A 24,715-nucleotide genomic window follows, 5' to 3' on the forward strand; every position below is an offset into this window, starting at 1 on the left:
CAAATGTCCAGACAAAGATGAGAGTAGGTGTTCCTGGCCCCAGTCTGGAAATCCAGGGGCATCAATAAGTCTAGTAAAATACAAAGAATATGGATCACTTTGACATAAATTTTACCTTCAACTGAGAGGGAGTGATTTTAGATTTCACCCGATCCTTAATATACTTGCCAATCAGCATTACCATTTTCTTACCCAAATTAAGATCTTTATATCCTCCTTGACAGGCATTGGGTGAAAGGATAATTGATTTGGTCTGACTCCCATGAAAATATAACTATGTCATTGTTCTTACTTCTGACAATTTATTGGTGAAACACTGCATTATACCCATTCAGAATGGCTGCTTTTGATATTTTCACCCAAGGCTTATTTACATTTATTTTCATTAAAATATTAACATTCTCAAGGTTTTTACTGAGATTCTCAGCATTTTTTACTCTTTGGATTTGCAGCATATTGTGCGTGACTGTCCTTGGTTAGCTTTTCCTTTAATTAAAGGCCTGCTATAGCAGAAGGTTTTCTCATTCATTAGAGGTTTACCCATTCATTTTATTTATATTCTCTTTTGGCCAATAGATAATAAAAGAGCGACCAGCAATAAATGAAGGGGAGAGAAAAGACCTGTTAAATTCATCTCATTAATTCTTGGGTTGAACAGACAGGTCCATATATTCAATTTACATGCAAGGACTGATCAGTAACTCTTCTACTGTCACAACCAACATACTGAGCTCAGATTCAAAGACAGAGAAAAATGACTTTGAGGTCCATTGAATGCCATCCACATTCACCTTTGTTCCTTTCTGTCAATCACATAATTACATCACTTTTGCTTCATCTACATGGATTTTTTTTCTGAAATATTCCTACCATTGCTGTAGCGCTGCAGTGACAGAAACAATGGGAGTACTAATATAGACTGACAACTGGCATTTTTACTACTTTGTCATCTAGCACTGCTGCGTAGGAGGTAAAAATGCCAGTGGCTGGTTTACACCAGCTTTCCCATGGTTGTCATACCACTGGTGGATCTGGGGAGATTTTCAGAAGAAGCTCAGTGTAGATGAGGCAATCCAGGGAAGGCATCCCAGGCGACATAACTCACACTATTTGCATTAAGTGGCAGGACTCACAGAGAAGTATAATAGGAATCATTTAGTTCCCATCTACACCAGAACATATGACAAAGTCAGGGGAGATATGGCTGTGTCAGTCCCTGGATATTAGAGAAAGTGGGTGAGGTAATATCTTTCATTGGACTAACTTCCCTAGCTACCTCCTCCCTGCATCCTGAGCAACATGCACATAGCCTCTAACTACCCCTCTCCCTGCAACCTGAGCTACCCCCCCCCCCCACCTACTCACAGCCCCTAGCTATCCCCTGCCTGTATTCTGAGTGATTTTTAACTTTTTGAGCTGAGCTCCTCCCTTTCAGTTATCATTTTTGGTTGTACCCCCCGCCCCCAACCCAGATAGGCTGGATGGCCTGCTGAGGTGAGTCAGGGGGTGGAAGTGGTGATCTCTGCCTGGGCCCCTTTGTGCAGAGCTGGCCTCCCAGAATAGAAGTCAAACTATACCTATGGAGGGCACCCCCATGTCTGACGCCCACAGGGCTAAAGTCCCAAGCCCTCCAGCTTCCTCCATAAACGTGAGAACTAAGGGTGTGAGGGTGGTGCAGCACTCCCAGGTTTTACGCGGGGCTTTGCTCCCGGCCCCCCATGCAGGGTCCCAGCCCCATGCCCGGGGCTCTGATACCAGCCCCACACATGTGGTCCCAGCCCTGCGCCTGGGGCTCAACTCCCAGCCCCTCATGCAGGGTCCCAGCTGCTGCTCTGCTGTCCAGGAAGCAACAGCAGACAACCGTTTCGCGCCTTTTTCCTGGGTGAACAGTGCAGACGCCATACCACGGCAAGCATGGAGCCTGCTCAGCTCAAGACAGCAGTCATGAACATTGTAAATACCTCGCGCCTTATCGTGCAGTTTATGCTGAACAAGAACCTGGAAAACCAGGTGGCGAGGAGCAGGCTACGGCAGCGCGGCGGCGAGAGTGATGAGGATATGGACATGGAATTCTATCGAACCGCGGGACCCGGTGCTTTGGAGATCATGCTTTTAATGGGGCAGGTTATAGCCGTGGAATGCTGATTCTGGGCCCGGGAAACAAGCACAGACTGGTGGGACTGCATAGTGTTGCAGGTGTGGGACGATTCCCAGTGGCTGCGGAACTTTCGCATGCGTAAGGGCACTTTCTTGGAACTTTGTGACTTGCTGTCCCCTGCCCTGAAACGCCAGAATACCAAGATGAGAGCAGCCCTCACAGTTGAGAAGCGCGTGGCGATAGCCCTGTGGAAGCTTGCAACGCCAGACAGCTACTGGTCAGTCGGGAATCAATTTGGAGTGGGCAAATCTACTGTGGGGGTTGCTGTGATGCAAGTAGCCAAAGCAATCACTCAGGTGCTGCTACAAAAGGTAGTGACTCTGGGAGATGTGCAGGTCATAGTGGATGGCTTTGCTGCAATGGGATTCCCTAACTGTGGTGGGGCGATAGATGGAACCCACATCCCTATCTTGGCACCGGAGCACCAGAGTACCCAGTACATAAACCGTAAGGGGTACTTTTCAATGGTGCTGCAAGCACTTGTGGATCACAAGGGACGTTTCACCAACATCAACGTGGGCTGGCTGGGAAGGGTTCATGATGTTCGCGTCTTCAGGAACACTACTCTGTTTAAAGGGCTGCAGCAAGGGACTTACTTCCCGGACCAGAAAATAACCGTTGGGGATGTTGAAATGCCAATAGTTATTCTTGGGGATCCAGCCTACCCCTTAATGCCATGGCTCATGAAGCCATACACAGGGAGCCTGGACAGGAGTCAGGAGCTGTTCAACTACAGGCTGAGCAAGTGCAGAATGGTGGTAGAATGTGCATTTGGCCGTTTAAAAGGTCGCTGGCGATCATTACTGACTCGCTCAGACCTCAGCCAAAGAAATCTCCCCATTGTTATTTCTGCTTGCTGTGTGCTCCACAATCTCTGTGAAAGTAAGGGGGAGACCTTTATGGCAGGGTGGGAGGCTGAGGCAAATCGCCTGGCTGCTGATTACGCGCAGCCAGACACCAGGGCGATTAGAAGAGCACACCAGGAAGCGCTGTGCATCAGAGAAGCTTTGAAAACCAGTTTCATGACTGGCCAGGCTACAGTGTGAAATTTATGTTTGTTTCTCCTTCATGAAAACCCGCCCCCTTTATTGACTCATTCATTCTCTGTAAGGAACCCACCCTCCCCGTTCCCCCAGCTTTCTTTCAAAGGAAATAAAGTCACTATCGTTTAAAAATCATGTATTCTTTATTAAGTGATTATAAACATAGGGAGAGAACCAACAAGGAAATCTGGGTGAGGTTTGAGAGAAGGATAGGAGGGAAGTAAAAGGCCACTGAACAAATTCAATATAATGACAGCCTTTTGGTTGGGCTGTCCACTGGGGTGGAGTGGGAGGGTGCACGGAGCCTCCCCCCCCGCGTTCTTACACGTCTGGGTGAGGAGGATATGGAACATGGTGAGGGGTGAGGGAGGTTATACAGCGGCTGCAGCGGCACTCTGTCATCCTGCTGCCGTTGCTGAAGCTCCACCAGACGCCGGAGCATGTCCGTTTGCTCACGCAGCAGCCCCAGCGTTGCAGCCTGCCACCTCTCATCTCGAGCGTCCCTCATGTCCTCACGTTCACTGGCATCTTTGCAGCTGTTAGAGGGAGGGTTGAAAAAAAGGAGAGATGTTTTTAAAATGATACATTTTACAGAACAATGCTTATACTCTTTCATGGTGAAAAACACTATTCACATTACATAGCACATGTGATTTCAGTACAAGGTCGCATTTTCCATCTTAATATTGAGTGCCTGTGGCTTTGGTGTTAGAGATCACAGACGCAGGTCCGGGCAACAGAATTCAGCTTGCATGCAGCCATGGTAAGCCATTGTCTTTCGGCTTCTGTGCCCTCCTTTCCCACATACCAAGCAAAGCCCGTTGACTGCTGCGGTTTTCCTGTTAACCTTCAGCAGCAGAAAACAAACTAACCCCCCCCATCCAATTCTCTGGGATGATCGCTTTATCCCTCCCCCCACCGCGTGGCAGGTATCAGGGAAGATCCCTGCAGAAACCAAACTAACCCCCTCGTCCCCCCCGCCATGAATTCTCTGGGATGATTGCTGTACTCCTCCCCCCACTGCGTGGCTGGTAACAGGGAAGATCCCTGCTAGCCAAACGCGAAAAGCTCAGGGCCAATTCCCCCCCCTGCGCTTGGCTAACTGCAGGGAAGGATTTCTTTTCAGCCACAGGCAAACAGCCCAGTAGGAACGGCCACCTCTGTCCCTTTAATTAAGTTCCCGTATTTCAACCAGGTTACCATGAGCGATATCACTCTCCTGAGGATTACACAGCAAGATAAAGAACAGATGTTGCTTGAATGCCAGCAAACACCGGGACCATACGCTGCCAGGCTTTGTCAGGCAATGATACCAGATTACTTGCTGCAAGTATGGCGCGGTCAAGTGTCCTACCATGGAGGACGGAATAAGGCTGCACTGCCCAGAAACCTTGTGGCAAGGCTTTTGGAGTACCTCCAGGAGAGCTTCATGGAGATGTCCCTGGAGGATTTCCGCTCCATCCCCAGACACGTTAACAGACTTTTCCAGTAGCTGTACTGGCTGCGAATGCATCCCAAGTCCTCAGGGCAAAGTAATCATTAAAAACCCTTGCTTTTAAAACAAGTTTTATATTTTAAAAGGTAAACTCACCTGAGGTCCCTTCCATGGGGTCGTGGTCTTGGATACTGGGTTGGGAGGGTACTTCAGTCAGGCTGAGAAAAAGATCCTGGCTGTTGGGGAGAACGGAGTGCTGGGTGCTCTCTGCAAGCTCGTCCTCCTCCTCTTCCCCATCCGCAGAATCCTCAGGTGTAGCTGATGAGACTATCCCCGACCCGGAATCCACGGCCACAGGTGGGGTAGTGGTAGCGGTCCCCCCTAGAATTGCATGCAGCTCGGCGTAGAAGCGGCATGTCCGCGGCTCTGACCCGGAGCGACCGTTTGCCTCCTTTGTTTTTTGATAGGCTTGTTTGAGCTCCTTGACTTTCACGCGGCACTGATCTGAGTCCCTATTGTGGCCTCTCTCCATCATGCCCTTGGAGATTTTTTCAAAAGTTTTGGCATTTCGTCTTTTTGAACGAAGTTCTGCTAGCACTGAATCCTCTCCCCATATAGCGATCAGATCCAGTACCTCCTGTATGGTCCATGCTGGTGCTCTTTTTCGATTATTGGCCTGCATGATTACCTGTGCTGATGAGCTATCTGTGGTCACCTGTGCTCTCCACGCTGGGCAAACAGGAAAAGAAATTCAAATTTTCCTGGGGCTTTTCCTGTCTACCTGGCCAGTGCATGCGAGTTCAGATTGCTGTCCAGAGCGGTCACAATGGTGCACTCTGGGACAGCTCCCAGAGGCCAATACCATCGAATTGCAGCCACATTAACCCTAATTCGAATTGACAAAATCAATTTTGGCACTACTCCGCTCGTCGGGGTGGAGTACAGAAATCGATTTTAAGAGCCCTTTATTTTGAAATAAATGGCTCCGTTGTGTGGACGGGTGCAGGGTTAATTCGATTTAACGCTGCTAAATCCGAATTAAAGTCATAGTGTAGACCAGGCCATAGACACAATAGAGAATCCTGTCTCTTACTAAAACCTTAAAACAAACAAAAAAAATGTATATTTAACTAGAGTGCCTAATTTGTAATACATATAGGAAACCATAGTAGACATTATAACTTATCCTAAAACAAAAGGGTGACCATAATCAGTCATAAGGATTGTCCTGGTCTGTCATTCCTTTCTGCTATTCAAAAAGGGTGGCTGACAGGATGAAATCAAATCAGACATTAATTCTCATAGTACATTATAAAATCCAGCTCCTACACTTGGAGTACTTTTCCAGAACCTGAAGAAGAGTTCAGAAACTTGTCTCAAAAGTTTGTCTCTCTCACCAACAGAAGTTGGTTCAATAAAAGATACTACCTCACCTACCTTGCCTCTCTAAAGTCAGGGGAGCTAATTACCAAAGTTCTTCCCTCCCCTGCACAGTTACAGCACAGTTTTAATATGTAATATAGATGAGAGACCTTAACTATGTAGGCTAAAGTTTGAAAGCTTATAAGTGAGGCCCCTGATGCAGCTACAATTGCAATGTAGCTGCAGTCTTAATCTCATGGTGATCCATTGTTTTTGCCAGAAATGTTATAAGTGGTTCCCCAGAATAAGGTATTTAACAAAGTGTGGAAAACAGTGCTTCCAGCATTTTTTCTTACCACTGTTTTGTCTAACCCTGGTCTTCATATCAGTGTTGCAGGCTGTCTACTCTTGTGCCTTCCATAGTTGATACACCCATGTTAATGCAACTTTCCCAAAATTGTCAATGCTTGACAGGTTATACTGAGATGAATTGAGACATGGGAGGTAGAGGTTACACCTTTTCTACTGCTATAATTTGTATAGGAACAGTTTTCTACAAAGCACAGGTATTAGTTTACATTGTTTTAGAGTGGAAAAGGTCAAATATTACACAAGGCTCTAAAACAGAGAAATCTGCAATTTTTTTCACTCAAATGATCTTCTACTTATCCTAGGCATAACCCTCTCCAGCTGTGAAGGCCCTAAGATATCATTAGACTTTCAGATAAATGTCAAAGATGCCAAGTGTGGGACACAGGGAAAACAAAAACTAGAGAATAAATCAGAGTTTTTCAGGGAACTTCCCTGCTTTCTCCTTCTATCACAAGCTTGTAACAGGAAAAGTTCTTCAGACACTGAAACAACTATATCAATCAAATAAGATACATACATAGGGAGTGGGGACTAGAATCCCCTGAAACACAGGCTGCTATTATTTGATCCAAAAGAGAATTTCTTTATCTGGTGGTAGTAGAAGCAGATTATTTATCCTCTCTGTTGGCCAATCAGTAGATTGCAACATTACATGCTCTCTCATTCAAACAAAGGTATAATCTCTACTGACTCCAGTGGGGCTCCAGATATCTACAGCAGTCCGCTGCACAAATTTAATTTCAGGATCAAGGCCAAAGCCTCTCCTTGGTTAGATAAAACCTGAGCTTCTGTGATTCACAAGAGTTCAGCGGTTGGGCACCAATCTATAATTAATCCATATCCATAAAACAGACACAATTACTATATATATCACACATGTCCCCTGCAGAGTAAGTACTAAACCTCTGATGCTTAAGCCCCCTACACTCAGGCTTCTATTACTTGAACTAAAAGAGAACTTTTTTATGGAGTAGCAGTAACTGCTAATGTATTTGCTCAGTAGGCCATCCACTAGTGGTAGAGCTGGTCAGAAAAGTTTTAATCTAAAAGTTATTTTAAGATAAAAACAGGGAAAATGTAAACTAAAACTTGCACACAGACACATAAAAATTTCTGTTTCTCCAGAAGCTGCTTTACTAACAGGTACAATATTCTCTCACTCTTACCCACAAGGACCTGACTCTGCAAAGATTTAAGCACGTGCTTAACTTTACACATTGTGAGTAGTCCCAGTAAAGCTAATGAGAATAGTCACAGGGCTAAAGTCAAGCCAAGCACATGTGTATGTCTTTGGAGGATCAGGGCCAAAGTCAGTATATTAAAAGTGGTAATGTGAGAAAACCAGCACATTAAAGAGTTAAGTTTCCTGTGGGGGCACTGTGACTGCAGAACTCTGCTATAAATTCAGCCATGTTTTACCACCCCTTTCATTCAAACTCTCTTCAAGCTACATTTCTGGGTTTAGTTGGGCCTTGATTTTAAACTAGGTAAGTTTCCAAAATATTTTTTTTAATATTTTCCTTTCTTAAACTCAAACATATAGGCTATCCCTTCAGTTCTATTTAATTTTAATTAAATTGTATTTATGTTTTTCTTTTACTTGAAGTCTGGAGAAAGAATAAGGTTTTCATATAGCTGAGGGAATGATGCAAACAAAAAGAGGGAGAAATGGGTAGAAAAAAAAATAGCGAGTGGCTAGTTTTGAGGTTCTGTCATTTAGGAGGCTTCCTTCCCCTTGTAATACAGATACATACTTAAATAGATTATAAATTCTGTTTAGCTAAAATTATTACTGACAACATTTGGTTGGTCATAGTTGATGGGGGCGGGGGGGAGGCAGGGAGGATAATCTGTGTTAGATAATGCATTAGCTTGAAGCATATTTAAACTAAATTTAAAAATTATTCCCTAGGATGGGTAAAAATATCCCCTTAACAAAGTCTTCAAGAAACTAAATGCATCTTATTTTAAGTTATTCAGAAATTAAATAGTCTCTTACCACCTCAGGACTGTCACTTGGTGTCTTGCAGAGTAACTATGCAGGTATACATTTAGTTACTATGATGGCAAGGGTTATATCATTACTGAAATAGTCGAAAACTGAGGAAAAGAAGTCATCATATTTACCTGCTCCTGGGGATACCCTTCTCTGAGATCTTCCAAAAGAAAAGGCTTACTGGTTTTGAATTTTCAATTTGACAACTAATACACATCATGTAGCCTCATGGGTGCAATTGCTACCACCATAACACTTAAAATATGTATATACCTTCATATTAGTGGGCTCTGACTCTTGCATGGAAAATTGTACCACTACATGATCATGGAGAGCTATTCTAGGCGCTCTTAATACCAAAGAGACATTAATTTGCTTAGTGGAATAATCACAAGACTGGGGAACTAGAAATAGCGGAGTTAAACTCAAGTTTGTATAACTGACTTATTGTGACTTTGAGAAGTCACTTGACTTCCTTGTTCCTTCTCTGTTTTCCTCCTGTTAAATATGGTATTCAAATATCCCATTTCTGTTGTGAGGACTAAGGGCCTGATTTGCAAAAGGACTTAGGTGCCTAACTGCCACTTTAGGCACTTAAGTCCTAAAACCAGGCCCCACTGGGATTCACAAAGCCCCCACTCAGCTGCCATCAAACCCTAAACTCGCTCGGCACCTGAACTTTTGCAGTACAAGTTCCCTAGGTGCCTGTGTTTCTTCTTCTGGGTATGCATACTGCAGCACCACAACAGGGATCTAGATGTCTAAGCCTCAGAGCGCTACATGAACCATGGGAAGATAGGCAGTCCTCTACCTAACTCACAGCCGGGCCCCCAAGCTCACTTATAGACGAATGTACACAGAATGGGGAGACCTTTCCTCTTAACTTTCAGCTCAATGGCTACTTTCAGCTTGGCTGGGATGTAGAAGACCCCTGGTTCAAGTCCCCATAGGGAGGGAGAGGGTTTGAACAGGGGACCTCTTGGTGTCAATTGGCAGAGGACACAGGGTGCATAAGGGTCACAGGGATCATCTACATCAGGGTGGCCAGCCTAAGAAGGAGCCAGAATTTATCAATGTACATTTCCAAAGAGCCACAGTAATACACCAGCAGCCCCCCCATCAGCTCCTCTCCCCCCTGCTCCCAGCGCCTGCCACTCACTGGCAGCTCCACCAATCAGCGCCTCCCCCTACCTCCCGATCAGCTGTTTTGTGGCATGCAGGAGGCTTGGTGTGTGTGTGTGAGAGAGAGAGAGAGCGCGAGGACATGGCAGGCTCAGGGGCGGGAAGGGATGGAGTGGGGGCAGGGCCTGTGGCAAAGCCAGGGGTTGAGCAGTGAGCACCCCCCAGCACATTGGAAAGTTGGTGCCTGTAGCTCCAGGTTGGGAGTCAGTGCCTATACAAGGAGCCGCATATTAACTTCTGAAAAGCTGCATGTGGCTCCAGAGTCATAGGTTGGCCACCCATGATCTATATAAGTTTCAGAGTAACAGCCGTGTTAGTCTGTATCCGCAAAAAGAAGAACAGGAGTACTTGTGGCACCTTAGAGACTAACAAATTTATTAGAGCATAAGCTTTCGTGGACTACAGCCCACTTCTTCGGATGCATATAGCCATTCTATATGCATCCGAAGAAGTGGGCTGTAGTCCACGAAAGCTTATGCTCTAATAAATTTGTTAGTCTCTAAGGTGCCACAAGTACTCCTGTTCTTCTTTTTATGATCTATATAGTTAGCCAAAGAACTTCATGTAAGTTGTTTACTGAAAGCCTATATCTTAATGATCATCATAGTACTTGCAAAATGGATGGATAATATGTAAGGAGTTATGTGAAATGTTATTAAGGTCTGTGATGGGACTAGTCACCAAAAGATGAGAAACAGCCTTCTTTCAGACAAGAGATGTTTATCTATTTGTTTGGCTACATGGAAATTGAATATTGTATGGTTCACAACAGACACCCATTTACAGTCTGAGCCTAATGCTAATGAAGGTATTGTAAGAACTTCCAGGAAGGGAATTTACAGAAGAATTAAACCAGGAGGAAGGAGCCCTCTTTACAAGATAAGATGATGTCTTTTTGGACTATGACTGTAGGTACAGAGCTACACTCTGCATCCTTTACTGAGGAGACAGGCTGAGAGAATGTCTTGTTTCATGACCAAAAAGGGATCATAGCCTACCGGCTGAAAAGCGCTGGTGAGCAGTACTAAGTTCTAGAATGCATATTATAATTTTATTTTATATGTAGTTAGTTTCCAATACTTCCATCAACATGTTGCTTCTTGAATCTATTAGATATGTTTATAATAAAAACAAGTATATTTAAGCGCTGTGTGTGGAGAAGAGTGATGATCTTGAGGTGTAACTGGCAAACTGAGGGGTACTGCAGGTGACGGGGTTCCAGATCCAGGGCGAGCCCGTCATCCCCCTGGCAGAGGGGCAGGCATACCAGCACCTTGGCATGCTGATGGGTTTCCGTGTCGGGCAGACACCCAAGGACACCATCTAGGAGATCTTGCAGGATGCCGCCAGATCGACACCTCCCTGCTGGTACTGTGGCTGAAGATAAACGCCCTGAACACCTTCCTGATCCCCCCGCATCTCATTCGTCCTAAGGGGATCTGCGGTGGCGAAGGTGTCCCTCGACAAGGCCGATAAGATTGTCCGGCAGCTGGTGAAGAAGTGGCTGTTCCTTCTCCAGAGAGTCTACATAACCCACAGGCATGGCGGCACCAACATCCCTGCATGGGCGACCTGTGTGATGTTGCCGTGATCACCCACGCCTTCCTCTTGCTGACATGTCCTGACGCCACGGTAAGGAACATCGTGGTGAACACCCTGTGTGATGTGACAAAGAAGCGGATGAGCAGAGCCCCCTCCAACCAAGACATCGCCACCTTCCTGTGCGGCTCCCTGGATGGTGAATTTGGACGGAATGGGCGCGATATCGCTTCACTGTGGTCCCATGCTCGAAACGCCACGCGTCGCTTGGGGAAGTGCGTCAGCTGCCGCTGGGAGTGGTGCGAGGAGTGCCAGGAGCTGGGAGTCCTGGTACCACAGATCAAGTCCGATGACAACACCATTGTCACCCTGAGCACTCTGGGCAGGTAGGAGAGGACCCTGAAGGCTGCCGTCCACTCGCTGTACATGGAAACCCTGAAGCATAAACCAGACCAGGGTAAAGCCTTCGAGTTGACCAGCAAGTGGGATGCCAGCAACCACTTCCTCACTGGGGGCAGCTTCATCCTTTTCGCCGACTGGCGGTTCGTCCACCATGCCTGGCTCAACTGCGTCCCACTCAACGGCGTCGTCCTCCATGGGAACTGAGACAAGCGTTGCAGGAAGTGCGGCTACTCCAACGAGATCCTGTCCCATGTCCTGTGCAGCTGCAAGACCCACTCCAGGGCCTGGCAGGTGCACCATGATGCCATCCAGAACTGCCTTGTTAAAGCCATCGCACCAGGCTTGGGGGAGGTCGCCGTGAACTGCGCCATCCCCGGTACCGACAGTCAGCTGCAACTTGACGTTGTCACTGATGAGGCCCAGAAAAAGATCATCCTTGTTGATGTCACGGTCTCCTTTGAAAACAGGACCCCGGCCTTTCGTGAAGCCCAGGCTCATAAGATGGAAAAGTACGTTCTCCTGGCTGACCCCTGAAAGCAAAGGGCTACGAGGTGCAGATGGACGCCCCGATCATCGGAGCCCTGGGCACCTGGGACCCCTGCAACGAGCATGTGCTGCGGACCTGTGAGATTGGTTGACGCTATGCACGGCTCATGCGGCACCTCATGTTCTCAGACACCATCCGATGGTCCAGGGACATCTACACCGAACACATCACCGGCCACCAACAGTAGCCGGAGGCGTGAGCCAGAGCAACATCGTGCATTGACTACAGGAAAGGGACCGAGAGACTTTTCCATTGTTCCATATGAACTGGAACCATAAACTCACGTTAAATCTCACCAAATGAGGGTCAATCCATTCTCATCATCGTATCGACTCGTTATACTCCACACCTGAATATAGCCATTATATGAACAACATACCCTCATATCTCAATGTCTGTACTTTGACCCGTTAATCTGCAATATCCCCGATTGGGGGGTAAAAGGTTATGTATTCCTTAGGCCATCCAATCTTAAACCAAACTTTGCAACCCTAGATAATCTGTACGTTATTCCCTGATAACCAGAAACTTCTCCGCTTAAACTCTGTACCATTCACTTTTTTTCTAAACATCATCTTGATAACATTTTTAATTCCTTTGGGAGTAGCGGATTTGTGAATTCTTTGAGTGTCTAGTGGAACTGGTTTTGGATAGTTTAGATGGATGCTCAGAGTGCTCAGGGTAGGGGTGCTGGAACAATTTTTATAATGGGGGTGCTGAGAGCCATTGAACCAAACTGTAAACCCCTGTATATGATGGAAACCACTTCAAGTTAGGGAGTGTGACATCACCCCCCACACCCTTAGTTTTAGCATTTATGGCTCAGGGGTTGGTGTGCACCTATTCTTAATCTGTAAAGAGAGAGATAGGGCTGGCTTCTGGAGGCTTGGAAGGCAGTGGCTTGTGGTGCCAGAGGCTGGTGGTGTTGGGGGAACTGACCCACAGCAGGCACAGACAAGGCTGAGAGTAGGTACTAGGGAAGTGCCACGCAACCATGGGTACCATCACACTTTCCCACCTCTCAGTGCTCTAACCACTGAGCTATGGGTTATTTTATGGGGGTGGGGGTCCTTTAGTCTCTCCTCTTGAAGCTGTTCCACTGTGGATTAAATGAAGTCATTGGAGGAAAGCGCAACTCTGTAGCTCCCTGTAGACTAGGAGCATGAAACTGGCTTTAATTAACATAAAATTATAGAAGAAACTTAAATCTGCTGAAGGGCCAGAAAAAGAACATAGCACAAGAGTGGCAGGGCCCTGGCCGCCCCACATGGCCACCTGCATACAGAAAAGAGGAGCCTTCTACCCACCTTCCACACCCCTTAACTTGGTAACAGTAAGAGGTGCTATTCTGAACTGCACACACGCGCCCTGCGCCAACATCGTTCCATGGCATGGCGACTGCGCATGCGCCCTCCTGCAGCCTGTGTTCCATAGCTTCATCCTGGAGCCACGGTCTCCTCAGCCGGCTATGACAACACTAGTCCGCGCCCATGCCAATAGCTGAATTCCCCTGTTCGGCTTCACTCTGGCGGAAGTGGCTCGGGATGCTATAGGTCGGACTACCTCTCTTCCGGGTTTGGCTTCAGGTCTGTGTGGGCGGGGCGAGTCCTTCCCGGGCCGGGACCTGAGCAGTTCTCGCGAGAGCTCTCCCTCTTCCTAGGCCGGCGCTGAGAGAGGTAGGTGCTTGAGGCCGCCGCCGCAGCATCGCGTTTTACCCGCTGTCCCCGCAATACCGCGCCGAGCGGGCACCAGCCCCTCCGGCCGGAGGCGTCGGTTGGGGATGCCTCCGATTAGCGGCCTCCCGCGGCCCGATGGCCGCCCGGGGACCCGACACACCCCGCCTGGAGCCGGGGGTACCCGGCCCCGCGGAGCCTGTTTCCTCCGGGCAGAGCTAGGGCCTCCGTCCGGGCTCGAGTGGGGGGCCTCCGTCCAGGCCCGGGGTCTGTACAGCTCCTCCGTACAGAGGCCGCTCCACTAAATGATGGGCTCAGCGTGTGGGCTCCTGCCGGGCTCGGGCAGCGGGGGAAGGAAGGGAGCAGCCCCCCGACCCGTCCCCCTCGAAGAGGCAGTGGCCCCTGCAGCGCGGCGTGGCCAGGACGCTGCTGGCCCTGGTGCGGACCTGAGGAGAGGCTGCTTCTGTCAGGAGCCTGTTCCCAGAGAAATCTGACCTGTGTGACTCCACTGCTCGCTTTTCCCCCATGTGACCGCTTTGAACTGTACGCGGCTTGTGAAGCGTCTCCCCTCTTCTCTCAGATCTGACACAGGGATGAAGGGCCTAAATCTCTGCCGTGTCCAACTAACAGAAAGCCCTTGGCTCTGCATTGTGGCTAGTAGTCATGTGTCTGCTGACAATTGAGATGTTTCTGTTCTTTGGGTTGTAGAAAGGCCATGTTCAGTTCTAGCGCGAAGATTGTGAAGCCCAATGGTGAGAAGCCAGATGAATTCGAGTCTGGTATATCCCAGGTATGTCGGTTTGCCTCCACTGTCACCTAATAACTTGAACTAAAAAAACTAGTAGAAGCACAGGTATAGTCGTAGCTTAATTCAAAACTGACCTTTTGATTCAAAACTGAAGTTGAACTTCACTAATAAGTCTCAGTTTCCTAAGGAATATAGGAATTGCAGATTTTTTGCTTCATATTCATATAACAGATGCCTTATGCTTCAGAGGGAAGTGTAAGAACTAGCCAATCATGCAGTGAATGATGTATCCATTTTGGGTGGTGAGGGTTAGGGTGTTCGTTCGTGACCCCATGGATCAGTTTTTTTGCCTGGAAACAAATATATACAGACCGTTTATAGCAGATGATTGCTAAGTGTTTAGCAAACTAGTGCATGTACACAAATGCACCAGAAAGTAAAATGTTGTAAGAGAAAAGGCAACTTAAAATTGTCAGTAATCAATATTGTTCTCGCTAATTGTTCTCTGTAGGCTCTCCTGGAGTTGGAGATGAATTCTGACTTAAAAGCTCAGCTGAGAGAGTTGAACATCACAGCAGCTAAGGTAGGTTTAATATCCATTTCAGATAGATCCCAACATACTGAATTGTCAGTTGGCAACAAAGTCAGTCACCTTTTTTTTGGATGGGGTGCAAGGTTTTTTTTTTTTTAAATGTGCCATGTGACGAGTGGTCAAAAAGTTTGAACTAAAGATTAATGCAAGATTTCATGGGATTGTCTTGCTGAATACTGTTGTGACTTAATGGGAGGAGGCAGACTTGAAGCTTTGTAACCCTGTTTACTGGAGCTGACTGCTGTAGCTTTTTATTTTTTATTTAAAATACAGTTCTAATCTGAAAAGTGCCTCTAAAAAATGTCATTAGAGCTTCCACAATTCTGACTCCAGATAAACTGACCAAATTTAATAAGTATAAAACCCATTTCTAGGTTTGCAGGACTGGATCTGAAAATCCAAATGGCTTCTTGCTTACTTTACTAACACTGAAATTGCAATTTCAGAATCTTCATCAATGAAATGCAGACTAGAATTGTCCTCGTTTTATAGAACAGCTCTGGGGTGTCTAACATGTCATATAATATTCATGTCATTATAAAAAAAATAAACCACCAACTTGGACTATATAAAACGGGAGTAGATCAAGATACCAGTCTCTCATAGAGTAAGTGTCAGCTCTTCAAAGTTTAGTTTTAGTCTAGGATGTGATTGTAACAATGGCATGAGGCCGGTATTTAAAAAAAAAAAAAACTTCAGAACAAAATTTATTCAAATTACAAATTCTTTTGCCAGCACTGCACAGCAAACCTGAGATTCAAAGGTGATCTTCATACGTAAGCAGTAATAAAGCTTATGCAGATTCTTGTCTCCCTAATGGTACCTGTGCAGATTTGTTGGGGTCTATACAGGTATTGACTGGAATTCAGTAAACAAATCTGAAGTTGCAAACTGAATTGTAGACTTTAGGCAAGAGGCTGGGGTGTGCACACTGACTTCTAATGGGGTCTGAATCTGTCTCAAGAAGCTTGCTCTTGAGAAGTTCAGTACTTGTGCCAAGAGGGCTGTTCCTAATGAGATAAAAGGGGCTGTTGTTGAACAGATTTTGAAACCGTGAGGACACAATGCATTTTAGTAAATGCAACATGGGCATCCAGTGAGGTGGGTCTCCTAGGGCTCTACCCAAGTAGCTTTTGGGAGCATAACTCTAAGACAGAGGTGGGGAACCTTTTTTCTATTAGGGGCCATTTACCCACAGAAAAAAATTAGTGCGGGCCAGACAGTGTGGGGGGGGGGGGGGGGGTAGGGAATAGACTTGGGGCTTAGGCTCCAGGGTGGGGCCAGAAATGAGGGGTTCAGGGTGGAAGGGGGTGTGGGCTCTGGGGTGGGGATGAGGGATTTGTGGTGCAGGAGGGGGCTCCAGGCTGGGGCCAAGGGGTTTGGAGTGCAGGAGTGGGCTCAGGACTGGAGCAGGGGGTTGGGGGGGGGGGTGTGTGTGGGAGGAAATACAGGGTGCAGGCTCTGGGAGGAGGCTGAGGGCTTTGGCAGGAATGCTGGGGTGCAGGCTCAGGCCAGGCAGCACTTACCTACCTCAGGAGGCTCCCGGTTGGGGGCTAAGGCAGGCTCCCTGGCTCCGCGTTCCCGGAAGCTGCCGGCATGTCCTAGGCTGAGACACAGCCAGGCAGCTATATGCAGTGCGCGCTTCCCATGCCCGCAGCTCCCATTGGCTGCAGTTCCTAGCCAATGGGAGCTGTGGAGGTGGAGCTCAGGACAGGGGCAGTGTGCAGAGCTTCCCTGAATGCACCTGTGCCTAGGGGCTGCAGGGACATACCAGTCACTTCCAGGAGCTGCACCGAGCCAACGAGTCTTTCTCTCTTCCCCCCCCCCCACCCCCAAGCCCCTCCGAAGCAGACTGAGCCAGTGCTTGCAGCTCTAGCCCCACGGGGGGTGAAGGGGTGGTGGAGGGTGTTGCTGAGGCTCGGGGCTTGTGGCACAGAGATTTGCTGTAGGCCGGATGAAATTAGGCAGTGGGCTCAATCCGGCCCACAGGTTCCCCACCCCTGCTCTAAGGAGTAATGACCTAGAGTCCCATTCCATGATGTTGGAGGATAAGCTTGTGTCCAGCAGTAAGGCTGGTGAGGGAAGCATCAACTTGATCGCATACTGGGGAGATAAACCATTCAGGACACAATCATGTTACCATGTTTATAAAAGTATTTGGGGGGAGACAAAGTACTATTGAAATAGCAGTGCGGATCTTGGCAAATCAGTAGATGTGACTGAGCTACCTTTTAATATTTGTATGAAGATGTTGTGTGGAAGATAGTTAATGGAGGGTGTATAGGCGATCAACCTGTTTATGTTGAATTTTACCCTTCATGTATGCTGGAGGTTACATTACTTTTATTTGAAACTTGATCTCAGTACCAGCCCCATGCAATTCTGTTGCACTGGAGACCAATTCAGTCTACATATTGATGTCTACTTGTGTGAGATTTTTTTGTTTGAAAGGGTAGGTGAATTTGAATTGTAATTAGCGATAGTCCCATGACATGTAGGGATACTAGCCTAATGGGTTAAAAGGTTGTTCGTTTCATGCAGCAATTCACAATAGCAACAAAATACATAGCAGCAAAGCTTGCATGAGAAAACCGCCATTATTATTATTTTTAATGGATTTCATCTTAAGTGTATATTTTTGTCTTCTGTCTTAGGAAATTGAAGTAGGGGGTGGTAGAAAAGCAATCATAATCTTTGTACCAGTTCCTCAGCTGAAATCTTTCCAGAAGATCCAGGTCCGACTAGTTCGTGAGCTGGAGAAAAAATTCAGCGGCAAGCATGTGGTGTTCATTGCTCAGGTAAATAGTTGATTATTTTGTGGTTTATCACTCTGTATGTGGCATATTGATGCTCTGAACCTGTTGGGGCTGGGGAGGTAAACGAATCAAATGTGTGTTGTTGTTTTTTCTAGCTGTAGATCAAATACCTTTCCTAGACACTGTCAGTCTGTGGCTGCACATAAGTCCCAACAGCTTGCATAAGTTTACTTTAAGCAGTAGAGAAAAACTGTATAGGATGGTTGAACAATACTCTGAAAAGGAGAAATAACATCTAGCTGGAGTAGAGTCGTAGAAGTAATGAAACTTAAGCAGGAAAAATGTAAGCATGGTATTTTTGCAGACTCTACATGAAAGTAGAATAAAAGTAAGCTTTAATACAAGTGGCAGGGAGAGGGGGAGTTTTATTTGCTGTCTTTAAAGTGAAAAGGAAGAACCTAAATCTTTCTCTAGCTGGAATACAATAATTTCAGATGGGGCAATGCTAGTGAGAGCTGACTTCCTTTAATCTTAAACACCCACCCCCAAATTTAAGCCAAGAAAAGCTTTTTGAGATGGGACTAGATGTATGGGAAGCTAGCTTTAGGAAGAGAGCAAGCTCCTGTAGTTCTTATTACCATGAGGATAACTTTAAATGGATGCATGTGGTTTTCTTAATAGTTATGAAGGCTACCCTTCATCTGTGAAGGGAAGAAGAAATCCATTTTTTGTATTGTGCTTTAAAAGGATCAAAATACCTGAATTGAATTTGTGTGACTGGGTATATTCTGCACAATAAAATGCCTCTGCTAATCCTCCACTTTAAACTTTAGGCTTTCATGCTCATAAGACAAAGCTGTGTGTGAGCTATCGCATAACACAATAACAAATGTATAACACTGTTAATTATTGAAATCTTTAATGGTATAAAAAGGGTGACATGTTTTAAAGGAATATAACAAATCATACCACTGTTTGTGGAGTACTTTAGAACATTTGTCTTCAGTGGTAGTGGCTTGGCGATAGCAAGCATGAGAGTTCTGGATACTGCCAAGGTTCAGAGGGCTTGTCTTCACTATGGGGGTAAGTCAACCTAAGTTATGTTACTCCAGTGACGTGAACATGCTACTCCAGCGACGTAGCTTAGGTCGACTTACCCCATTGTCTTCACTGCCTTGCATCGATGGGAGACACTCTCCGGTCAACTTCCCTTACTCTTCTTGGAGAGCTGGAGTACTGGGCTCGACCAGAGAGTGCTCTGCTGTCGATTTAGCGGGTCTTCTTTCACTAGACCCACTAAATCAATCCCTGCTGAATTGATTACAGCAGCAGTGATCTCCCCATAGTGAAGATCAGCCCTAGAACTCCTACCTTCCTAGTTAAACAATGAAAATTCTCACAACATAAGATAAGGCTCCTTATGATGAGTTGCACTGGCTTAACTAAAGGGATATTTTTATGCTTTTTTTTTTTTTTTTTTTTTAACTGGTGTAGACTTCTGTGTGGACAGTCTAACTTAAGAATCCATTTAAGGTAAATGAAAATCCATTATAACTATTAGTTAAACCAAAGTAACATACGTGTCCACATGGACAGTCTGCACAAGTTTAACAAAAGCGGTGTAAATATCCCTTTAGTCAAACTTCTACAACTTCCTCATATAGACATAGAATAGGTGTCCAAAGATCTGACACCAGGAGCAGATGAATAACAATCTCCAGAATAATCTAGTGGGAAATCACAATGTGCAAAACTCTCTGCAGTGTTTTTTAGCAACTATTTCTAGAAAAGGTTCTCTCTCCCTTCCCTCTCCATCCACCACGCCCCCCCTCCCCCATGTGAGTGAACAGATTATCTTGGCTACTAGCTTTGTTAAATACAAACTATTCTCCCCAAACCTCTCCTTCTTCCCACTGAACATACTGGGCATGAGAATTTAAGTTTGTAGTGCATTGCTGAAACCTCAGAAACTGACTTTGATAAAGCTCAACTTCTATAATTGGAATGTGCTTTTGGGTATTTCTTGAGCATTCCTTGATGCTGTGTGGAAACAGTTGTGGGATTTCTGCAAGAGAATGGTAACACTTGAAAGAAAGTCATATTTATGACTTCAAATCTGAACATCTCTGATTTTGAGGATCTTGACTAAATGTTTCATGAGGCTTGGTATCCCTTTCCTTCACAGAGAAGGATTTTGCCCAAACCAACAAGGAAAAGCCGTACAAAAAACAAACAAAAGCGTCCCAGGAGGTAAGTAAATCTTACGCTGCTGAAATGTGTGCCATTTCTCTTTTATATGACTTGCATGACTGCCATTTTGCTCATATGTAAGGGATCTGAGAAAGATCACAAAACAAATACGCTGGGACATTGGATCTGCAAAGATTCTTCCTTTTGGCATGTAAGGTTAAGGTATGAATAGTGCCCTTTATCATCCCATATTTCTATGTTCTACCACATTGGCTTAGTTGTCAATTCTGAGATTTTTGGTGTATTTCTTGATTTGCCTGGTTTCTGGCCTTACGTGGAAACTGACAGTGCATTCCGAATATGTTGTACACATTTCCAAATCTTTCCATCTACATCCAGCACTCTTCTTTTTCTGGTAGTTGCTAGCAAAATATTTGCCAAAAGCAAATTACAAATAACTAACTTCTGTTTTTTGGTCTGCCCAGCCACGGTTTTAAGATTGCCTCATTGTGGGCATCTTGGAAAACAGTGTATGTAAACTGAGTAATTTAAGTGGGTTGGATTGGGTTCCCCACCCAATAACTTGTTCATCTGTTGTAATGCTAGCCTTGGAACAGATGAACATCCAGGGAATGGACACTAACTCTTCATCTGTACTGCAGAGAATTCAGTCCAGGAATTACATGCTAGCTAAGTTCCCTCTAATCTGTGCAGCAGGCTATCAAGGGCCATGCAAGTGGGAAGAGGCGCCTTTGCCCCGGGCTGCTGCCATGAGAGAGGGCTTGGGGGAGTGCCCTCCCCTGGGGCAGCCTGCTCCCCAAACCTCTCATCCCTGGCCCCACCCCAGAGCCCGTACCCCCAGCTGGAGCCCTCACCCCCACCCGGAACCCAAACCCTCTGTCCCAGTCCTGAGCCCCCTCCAGAGCCCTCACTCCCCATACCCCAGCCCTGAGCCCCCTCCCACACTCTGAACCCTTTGGCCTCACCTCCATATTGGTGCACATAATCATTCATTCTGCACATGGATGTTAAAAATTAGAGAACACTGCGTGCTAGCGATAATTAGGCAAGGTAAAATTTGAATGGTGATCACAGTGTGCGTGACGAGGGATGTAGATACATCATACCCTTATGTTTTGCCCCAAGAGATTTGATTGTTGTTTGTGCAATTTTTGGATATATTCACTTTTGTAGGTATGTTGTTGTTGCTACCTGAGTGCGTGGGGAAGGAGGCTGGGCTTGCATGGGAAGCTGTGATCCAGGAGGGAAACTTTTTTTTTTAATTCTGACTTGGGGTAGAGAAAGAAAGTCATCACTCAAAAATAGTGTCATTGGCACTCTGTTCAAATCTAACAGTTTGCTTCTGTTAAACATTTTCTCTAGCTAGTTGGTCTGACTGAAATTGTGGACTGTCTACATTCACTGAGTAATTTGCACTTGGTGTTGGTTTCATTCTGGGATACAATCAGTTTCACTTCAATTTTAATCTCAAGGATAATATTTTATACACTGATTTTGGAACATATGTAAATAGGTATTCAAAGAACTTCATAGGGCACTTAAAAGGAATTTGTGGTCTAAGATGTAGAAAACTCTCAGACACTGCACCAATAGGGCTGTATAGAGGGGAAACTTGCATTATAGTTCCCTTGAAACTGCAGACGCTGTTCTACAGAACCTGCTAGATATCTGTCTGTGGTCCATTACAGAATCCTCTCGCACACTGCAAGAAGTGGGGCATTGGAGGGGAAAAACCCAATATTTTTGCTAAAATGACCGCTTCACACATTCTAACTTAATGCAGTAAATACACTCTTAAAAGTAGTATCCCTTAAATTCTTCATTTGAGGAAGTATTGGTCACACTTACAGGTGGCACTGTATATAAACTTGTATAAATACAACTTGCTTACACTGAATAGTGAAGCATCGATAAAAATAGTGCAGTCTCAAATATCACTTTCACTACAAACTGCTGAGTTATATTTTGTACTGCCATGTCCCTGGCTCCTGGAATAGCTTCTGAGATGAATTGTGGCATGGTCACAACTAACTTGTTGATATGGTGTAGTACGGAATTCATGTTAACAGTTTATTTACTAGCCCATACATTCCTTTATCCCAGGAGTTGTGGTATAATCTCTTTGGTAGATTATAGGGGAAGTATATTTTATAGTTGTCAGACTAAACTTGCCAACCCCTTGAAGGTTTAAATCGGGAGTTCTCAAACTTGGGGTCGGAACCCCTCAGGGGCTTGCGAGGTTATTACATGGGGGGGGGGGGGAGGGTGAGGGTGTCACAAGCTGTCAGCCTCCACCCCAACCCTGCTCTGCATCCAGCATTTATAATGGTGTTCAATATTAAAGTGTTTTTAATTTATAAGGGGGGATTGCACTCGGGGGCTTGCTGTGTGAAAAGGGTCACCAGTGCAAAAGTTTGAGAATCACTGGTTTAATTCATTTAAAATACTGCATTTCAGCCGTACACTTACTGCAGTGCATGATGCCATTCTCGAAGATCTGGTCTTCCCTAGTGAAATTGTGGGCAAGAGAATCCGCGTGAAACTAGACGGCAGCAGACTCATAAAGGTCCATTTGGACAAAGCACAACAGAATAATGTTGAACACAAGGTAAGGAACGAACTTTATACTCTTCTCTGTAACACAAGGGTTGTGATGAGTCATAGCTGAGTGTAAAACTCAAAACTGCTGCAGTGGCAAGGGTGTGAGAACTATACCCTGATTTTTAATTACATTTTGGACTAAGGAGACGCTAATAGAAGGTTTAAAATCAAACTTTAGTTTGACTGCACTTGACTGCTTTACACTCTGCTTTTTGGTTAGCTGATTTGTGGTGACCTTTTTCCTACTTGCTCCCTCTTAGTATGAGTGATAGGAGATGGGCTTTTTATTTAGAATAAAACACTTGATCTTCAAAGCCAAGGCATATCATGGGGTGGGGAGGCAACATATCTGTGTGGCTCATTTTCAGCTGCCTTGTGGATTGAACAGCTCTGAAAGTCTGAGTCTGTTCTTCTGGCAAATCTATATGATTGATTAATGGGTTGAGTCTTAATGTTCTGTAGAACATTATCATCTCCCACATAAAGAATTCTGGGAAGTAATCTCTGTATGGAAGAATTTTCCTCATACCACCTTATCTTAAACCAAACTTTGCACCCTCGATAATCTGTATGTTATTCCCTGATAATCAGAAACTTCTATGCTCAAACTCTGTTCACTAATTTTTTTTTTTTAACATCTTAATAAAATTTCACTTAGTCTAATTTTTCAGGAAATGTGGCTGGTACATAACTTAAAGAAAATGTGTTTAAAATGAGTGGGAAGCCTATCCTTTCCTGTTGATATAGGATTTCTTAGCAGTAACTTAAACTATCCAAATCAAACTTGTAATAACATCAATTTTGAATGCTAGACTAAATTAATTCCTGAATGCATTTGTCATCTTCACCAATATGGTCATCCATTGAGGTTACTTGTGGCTCTGTCCAAGTGGTATATGGGAGCATAGCCCTAAGTGCAGTGATATACAATCCCCTTCCACAGTGTTGAAGAGCAAGCCTGTCTCTGGTTCTAGAGCTGATGAGGACAGCATCCTAAATATTTTTATAACTTCTCCGTCTCTAGACAATTACTGAGGAGAAACTATGCAGGTTGCAACTTGAAACATACTATAGTATGTAAAAGCATTATCTACTATTTGAACTGTACAGCAGAACATGCAGCTTTTATAAAACCTATTGAAAGTAAACTAATGCTGTTAAACTTGACTTTCTTTCCAGGTGGAAACATTTTCTGGTGTCTACAAGAAGCTCACTGGCAAAGATGTTATTTTTGAGTTCCCAGAATTCCAGCTGTAAAGTAAAAGAATGACTGAATAAACAGTTTAATTGTTCATATTTTAAGCAATTTCATTAAACTAAACACTTTTATAAAAGCACACTACAGAAGGAGGAAGTAGCTGACGTAGGTGACTGGTAATAGCTTGGCTATGGAACTTTCTAGTTTAACTGAGTTGCATCTATTAAAGTAGGTAAGAACTCATGTCACAAGTACCTAATGGTAACTAGGTAAGAGACTTCAGTTTCTAGGGGACATGTCCATATCCTAAATCACACAGAAAGCCGTGGTAGGGAAGTAAACTAAACAGGCCTAAATAATAATCCCTTTTCTGAGGATGAATTGGTCTGGCAAGGTTGTGCACGAAACCTTTAAACTCATGAGTTTTGCATTTATTTAAGAAACTCAGAACGGAAACCTACAATTCCTGAGGTTGGTGGGAACATTAACCTACATAATAAATACTTGACTTTAGATATGACAACCTTGTATGGGGCGGAGGCAGACAAAACTCCACTTGCTTATGGAACAATTCTTAAACACCTATTTCAAAGGTCACAGGGATGAAATTTAAGCAGTGTTCTTCCCTGCAGATTAAGCTGTCTTGCTTTGCTGTAAATTGCAAAACTACTACTAATGGGAGAACATCGAACTACAATGCAGGTTTTGTCAGTCCACAGGTTCTAGATCTACTCTTGCAAGTCTGTAGGACATCAAAATAGATAAATATGGGTTTCTAGTTGCTTCACAGCTGGAGGGTTGTGCTAGACCCTGGGAGGTTGGTCAGTGGGATTTGTTTGAAGTGGTGTGGGGAAGCCTACATTGTTTACCTCAACAGCTTGAGACATTGCTAATACTTCT

The 24,715-nt window shown here is 45.1% G+C and overlaps 1 protein-coding gene and 1 non-coding gene across 2 annotated transcripts; both read left to right on the plus strand.

Annotated features, from left to right (window-relative positions):
* The first annotated feature begins 13,690 nt into the window (after positions 1-13,690).
* Positions 13,691-23,909, plus strand: RPS7 (ribosomal protein S7). The gene is made up of 7 exons (XM_054023930.1): positions 13,691-13,712; positions 14,418-14,499; positions 14,969-15,040; positions 17,704-17,847; positions 19,991-20,055; positions 22,474-22,624; positions 23,797-23,909. Exons 2-7 carry the CDS (start codon positions 14,425-14,427, stop codon positions 23,872-23,874), a joined length of 585 nt encoding a protein of 194 aa, XP_053879905.1. The 5' UTR covers positions 13,691-13,712; positions 14,418-14,424; the 3' UTR covers positions 23,875-23,909.
* Positions 23,465-23,676, plus strand: LOC128835188 (small nucleolar RNA SNORA73 family). The gene has a single exon (XR_008444605.1). It is a non-coding gene; the product is annotated as a small nucleolar RNA SNORA73 family (small nucleolar RNA).
* Positions 23,910-24,715: the final 806 nt, after the last annotated feature.

The sequence above is a fragment of the Malaclemys terrapin genome, chromosome 3 (genome assembly GCF_027887155.1).
Source record: "Malaclemys terrapin pileata isolate rMalTer1 chromosome 3, rMalTer1.hap1, whole genome shotgun sequence".
In the NCBI taxonomy this organism is placed as follows: domain Eukaryota; kingdom Metazoa; phylum Chordata; order Testudines; family Emydidae; genus Malaclemys; species Malaclemys terrapin.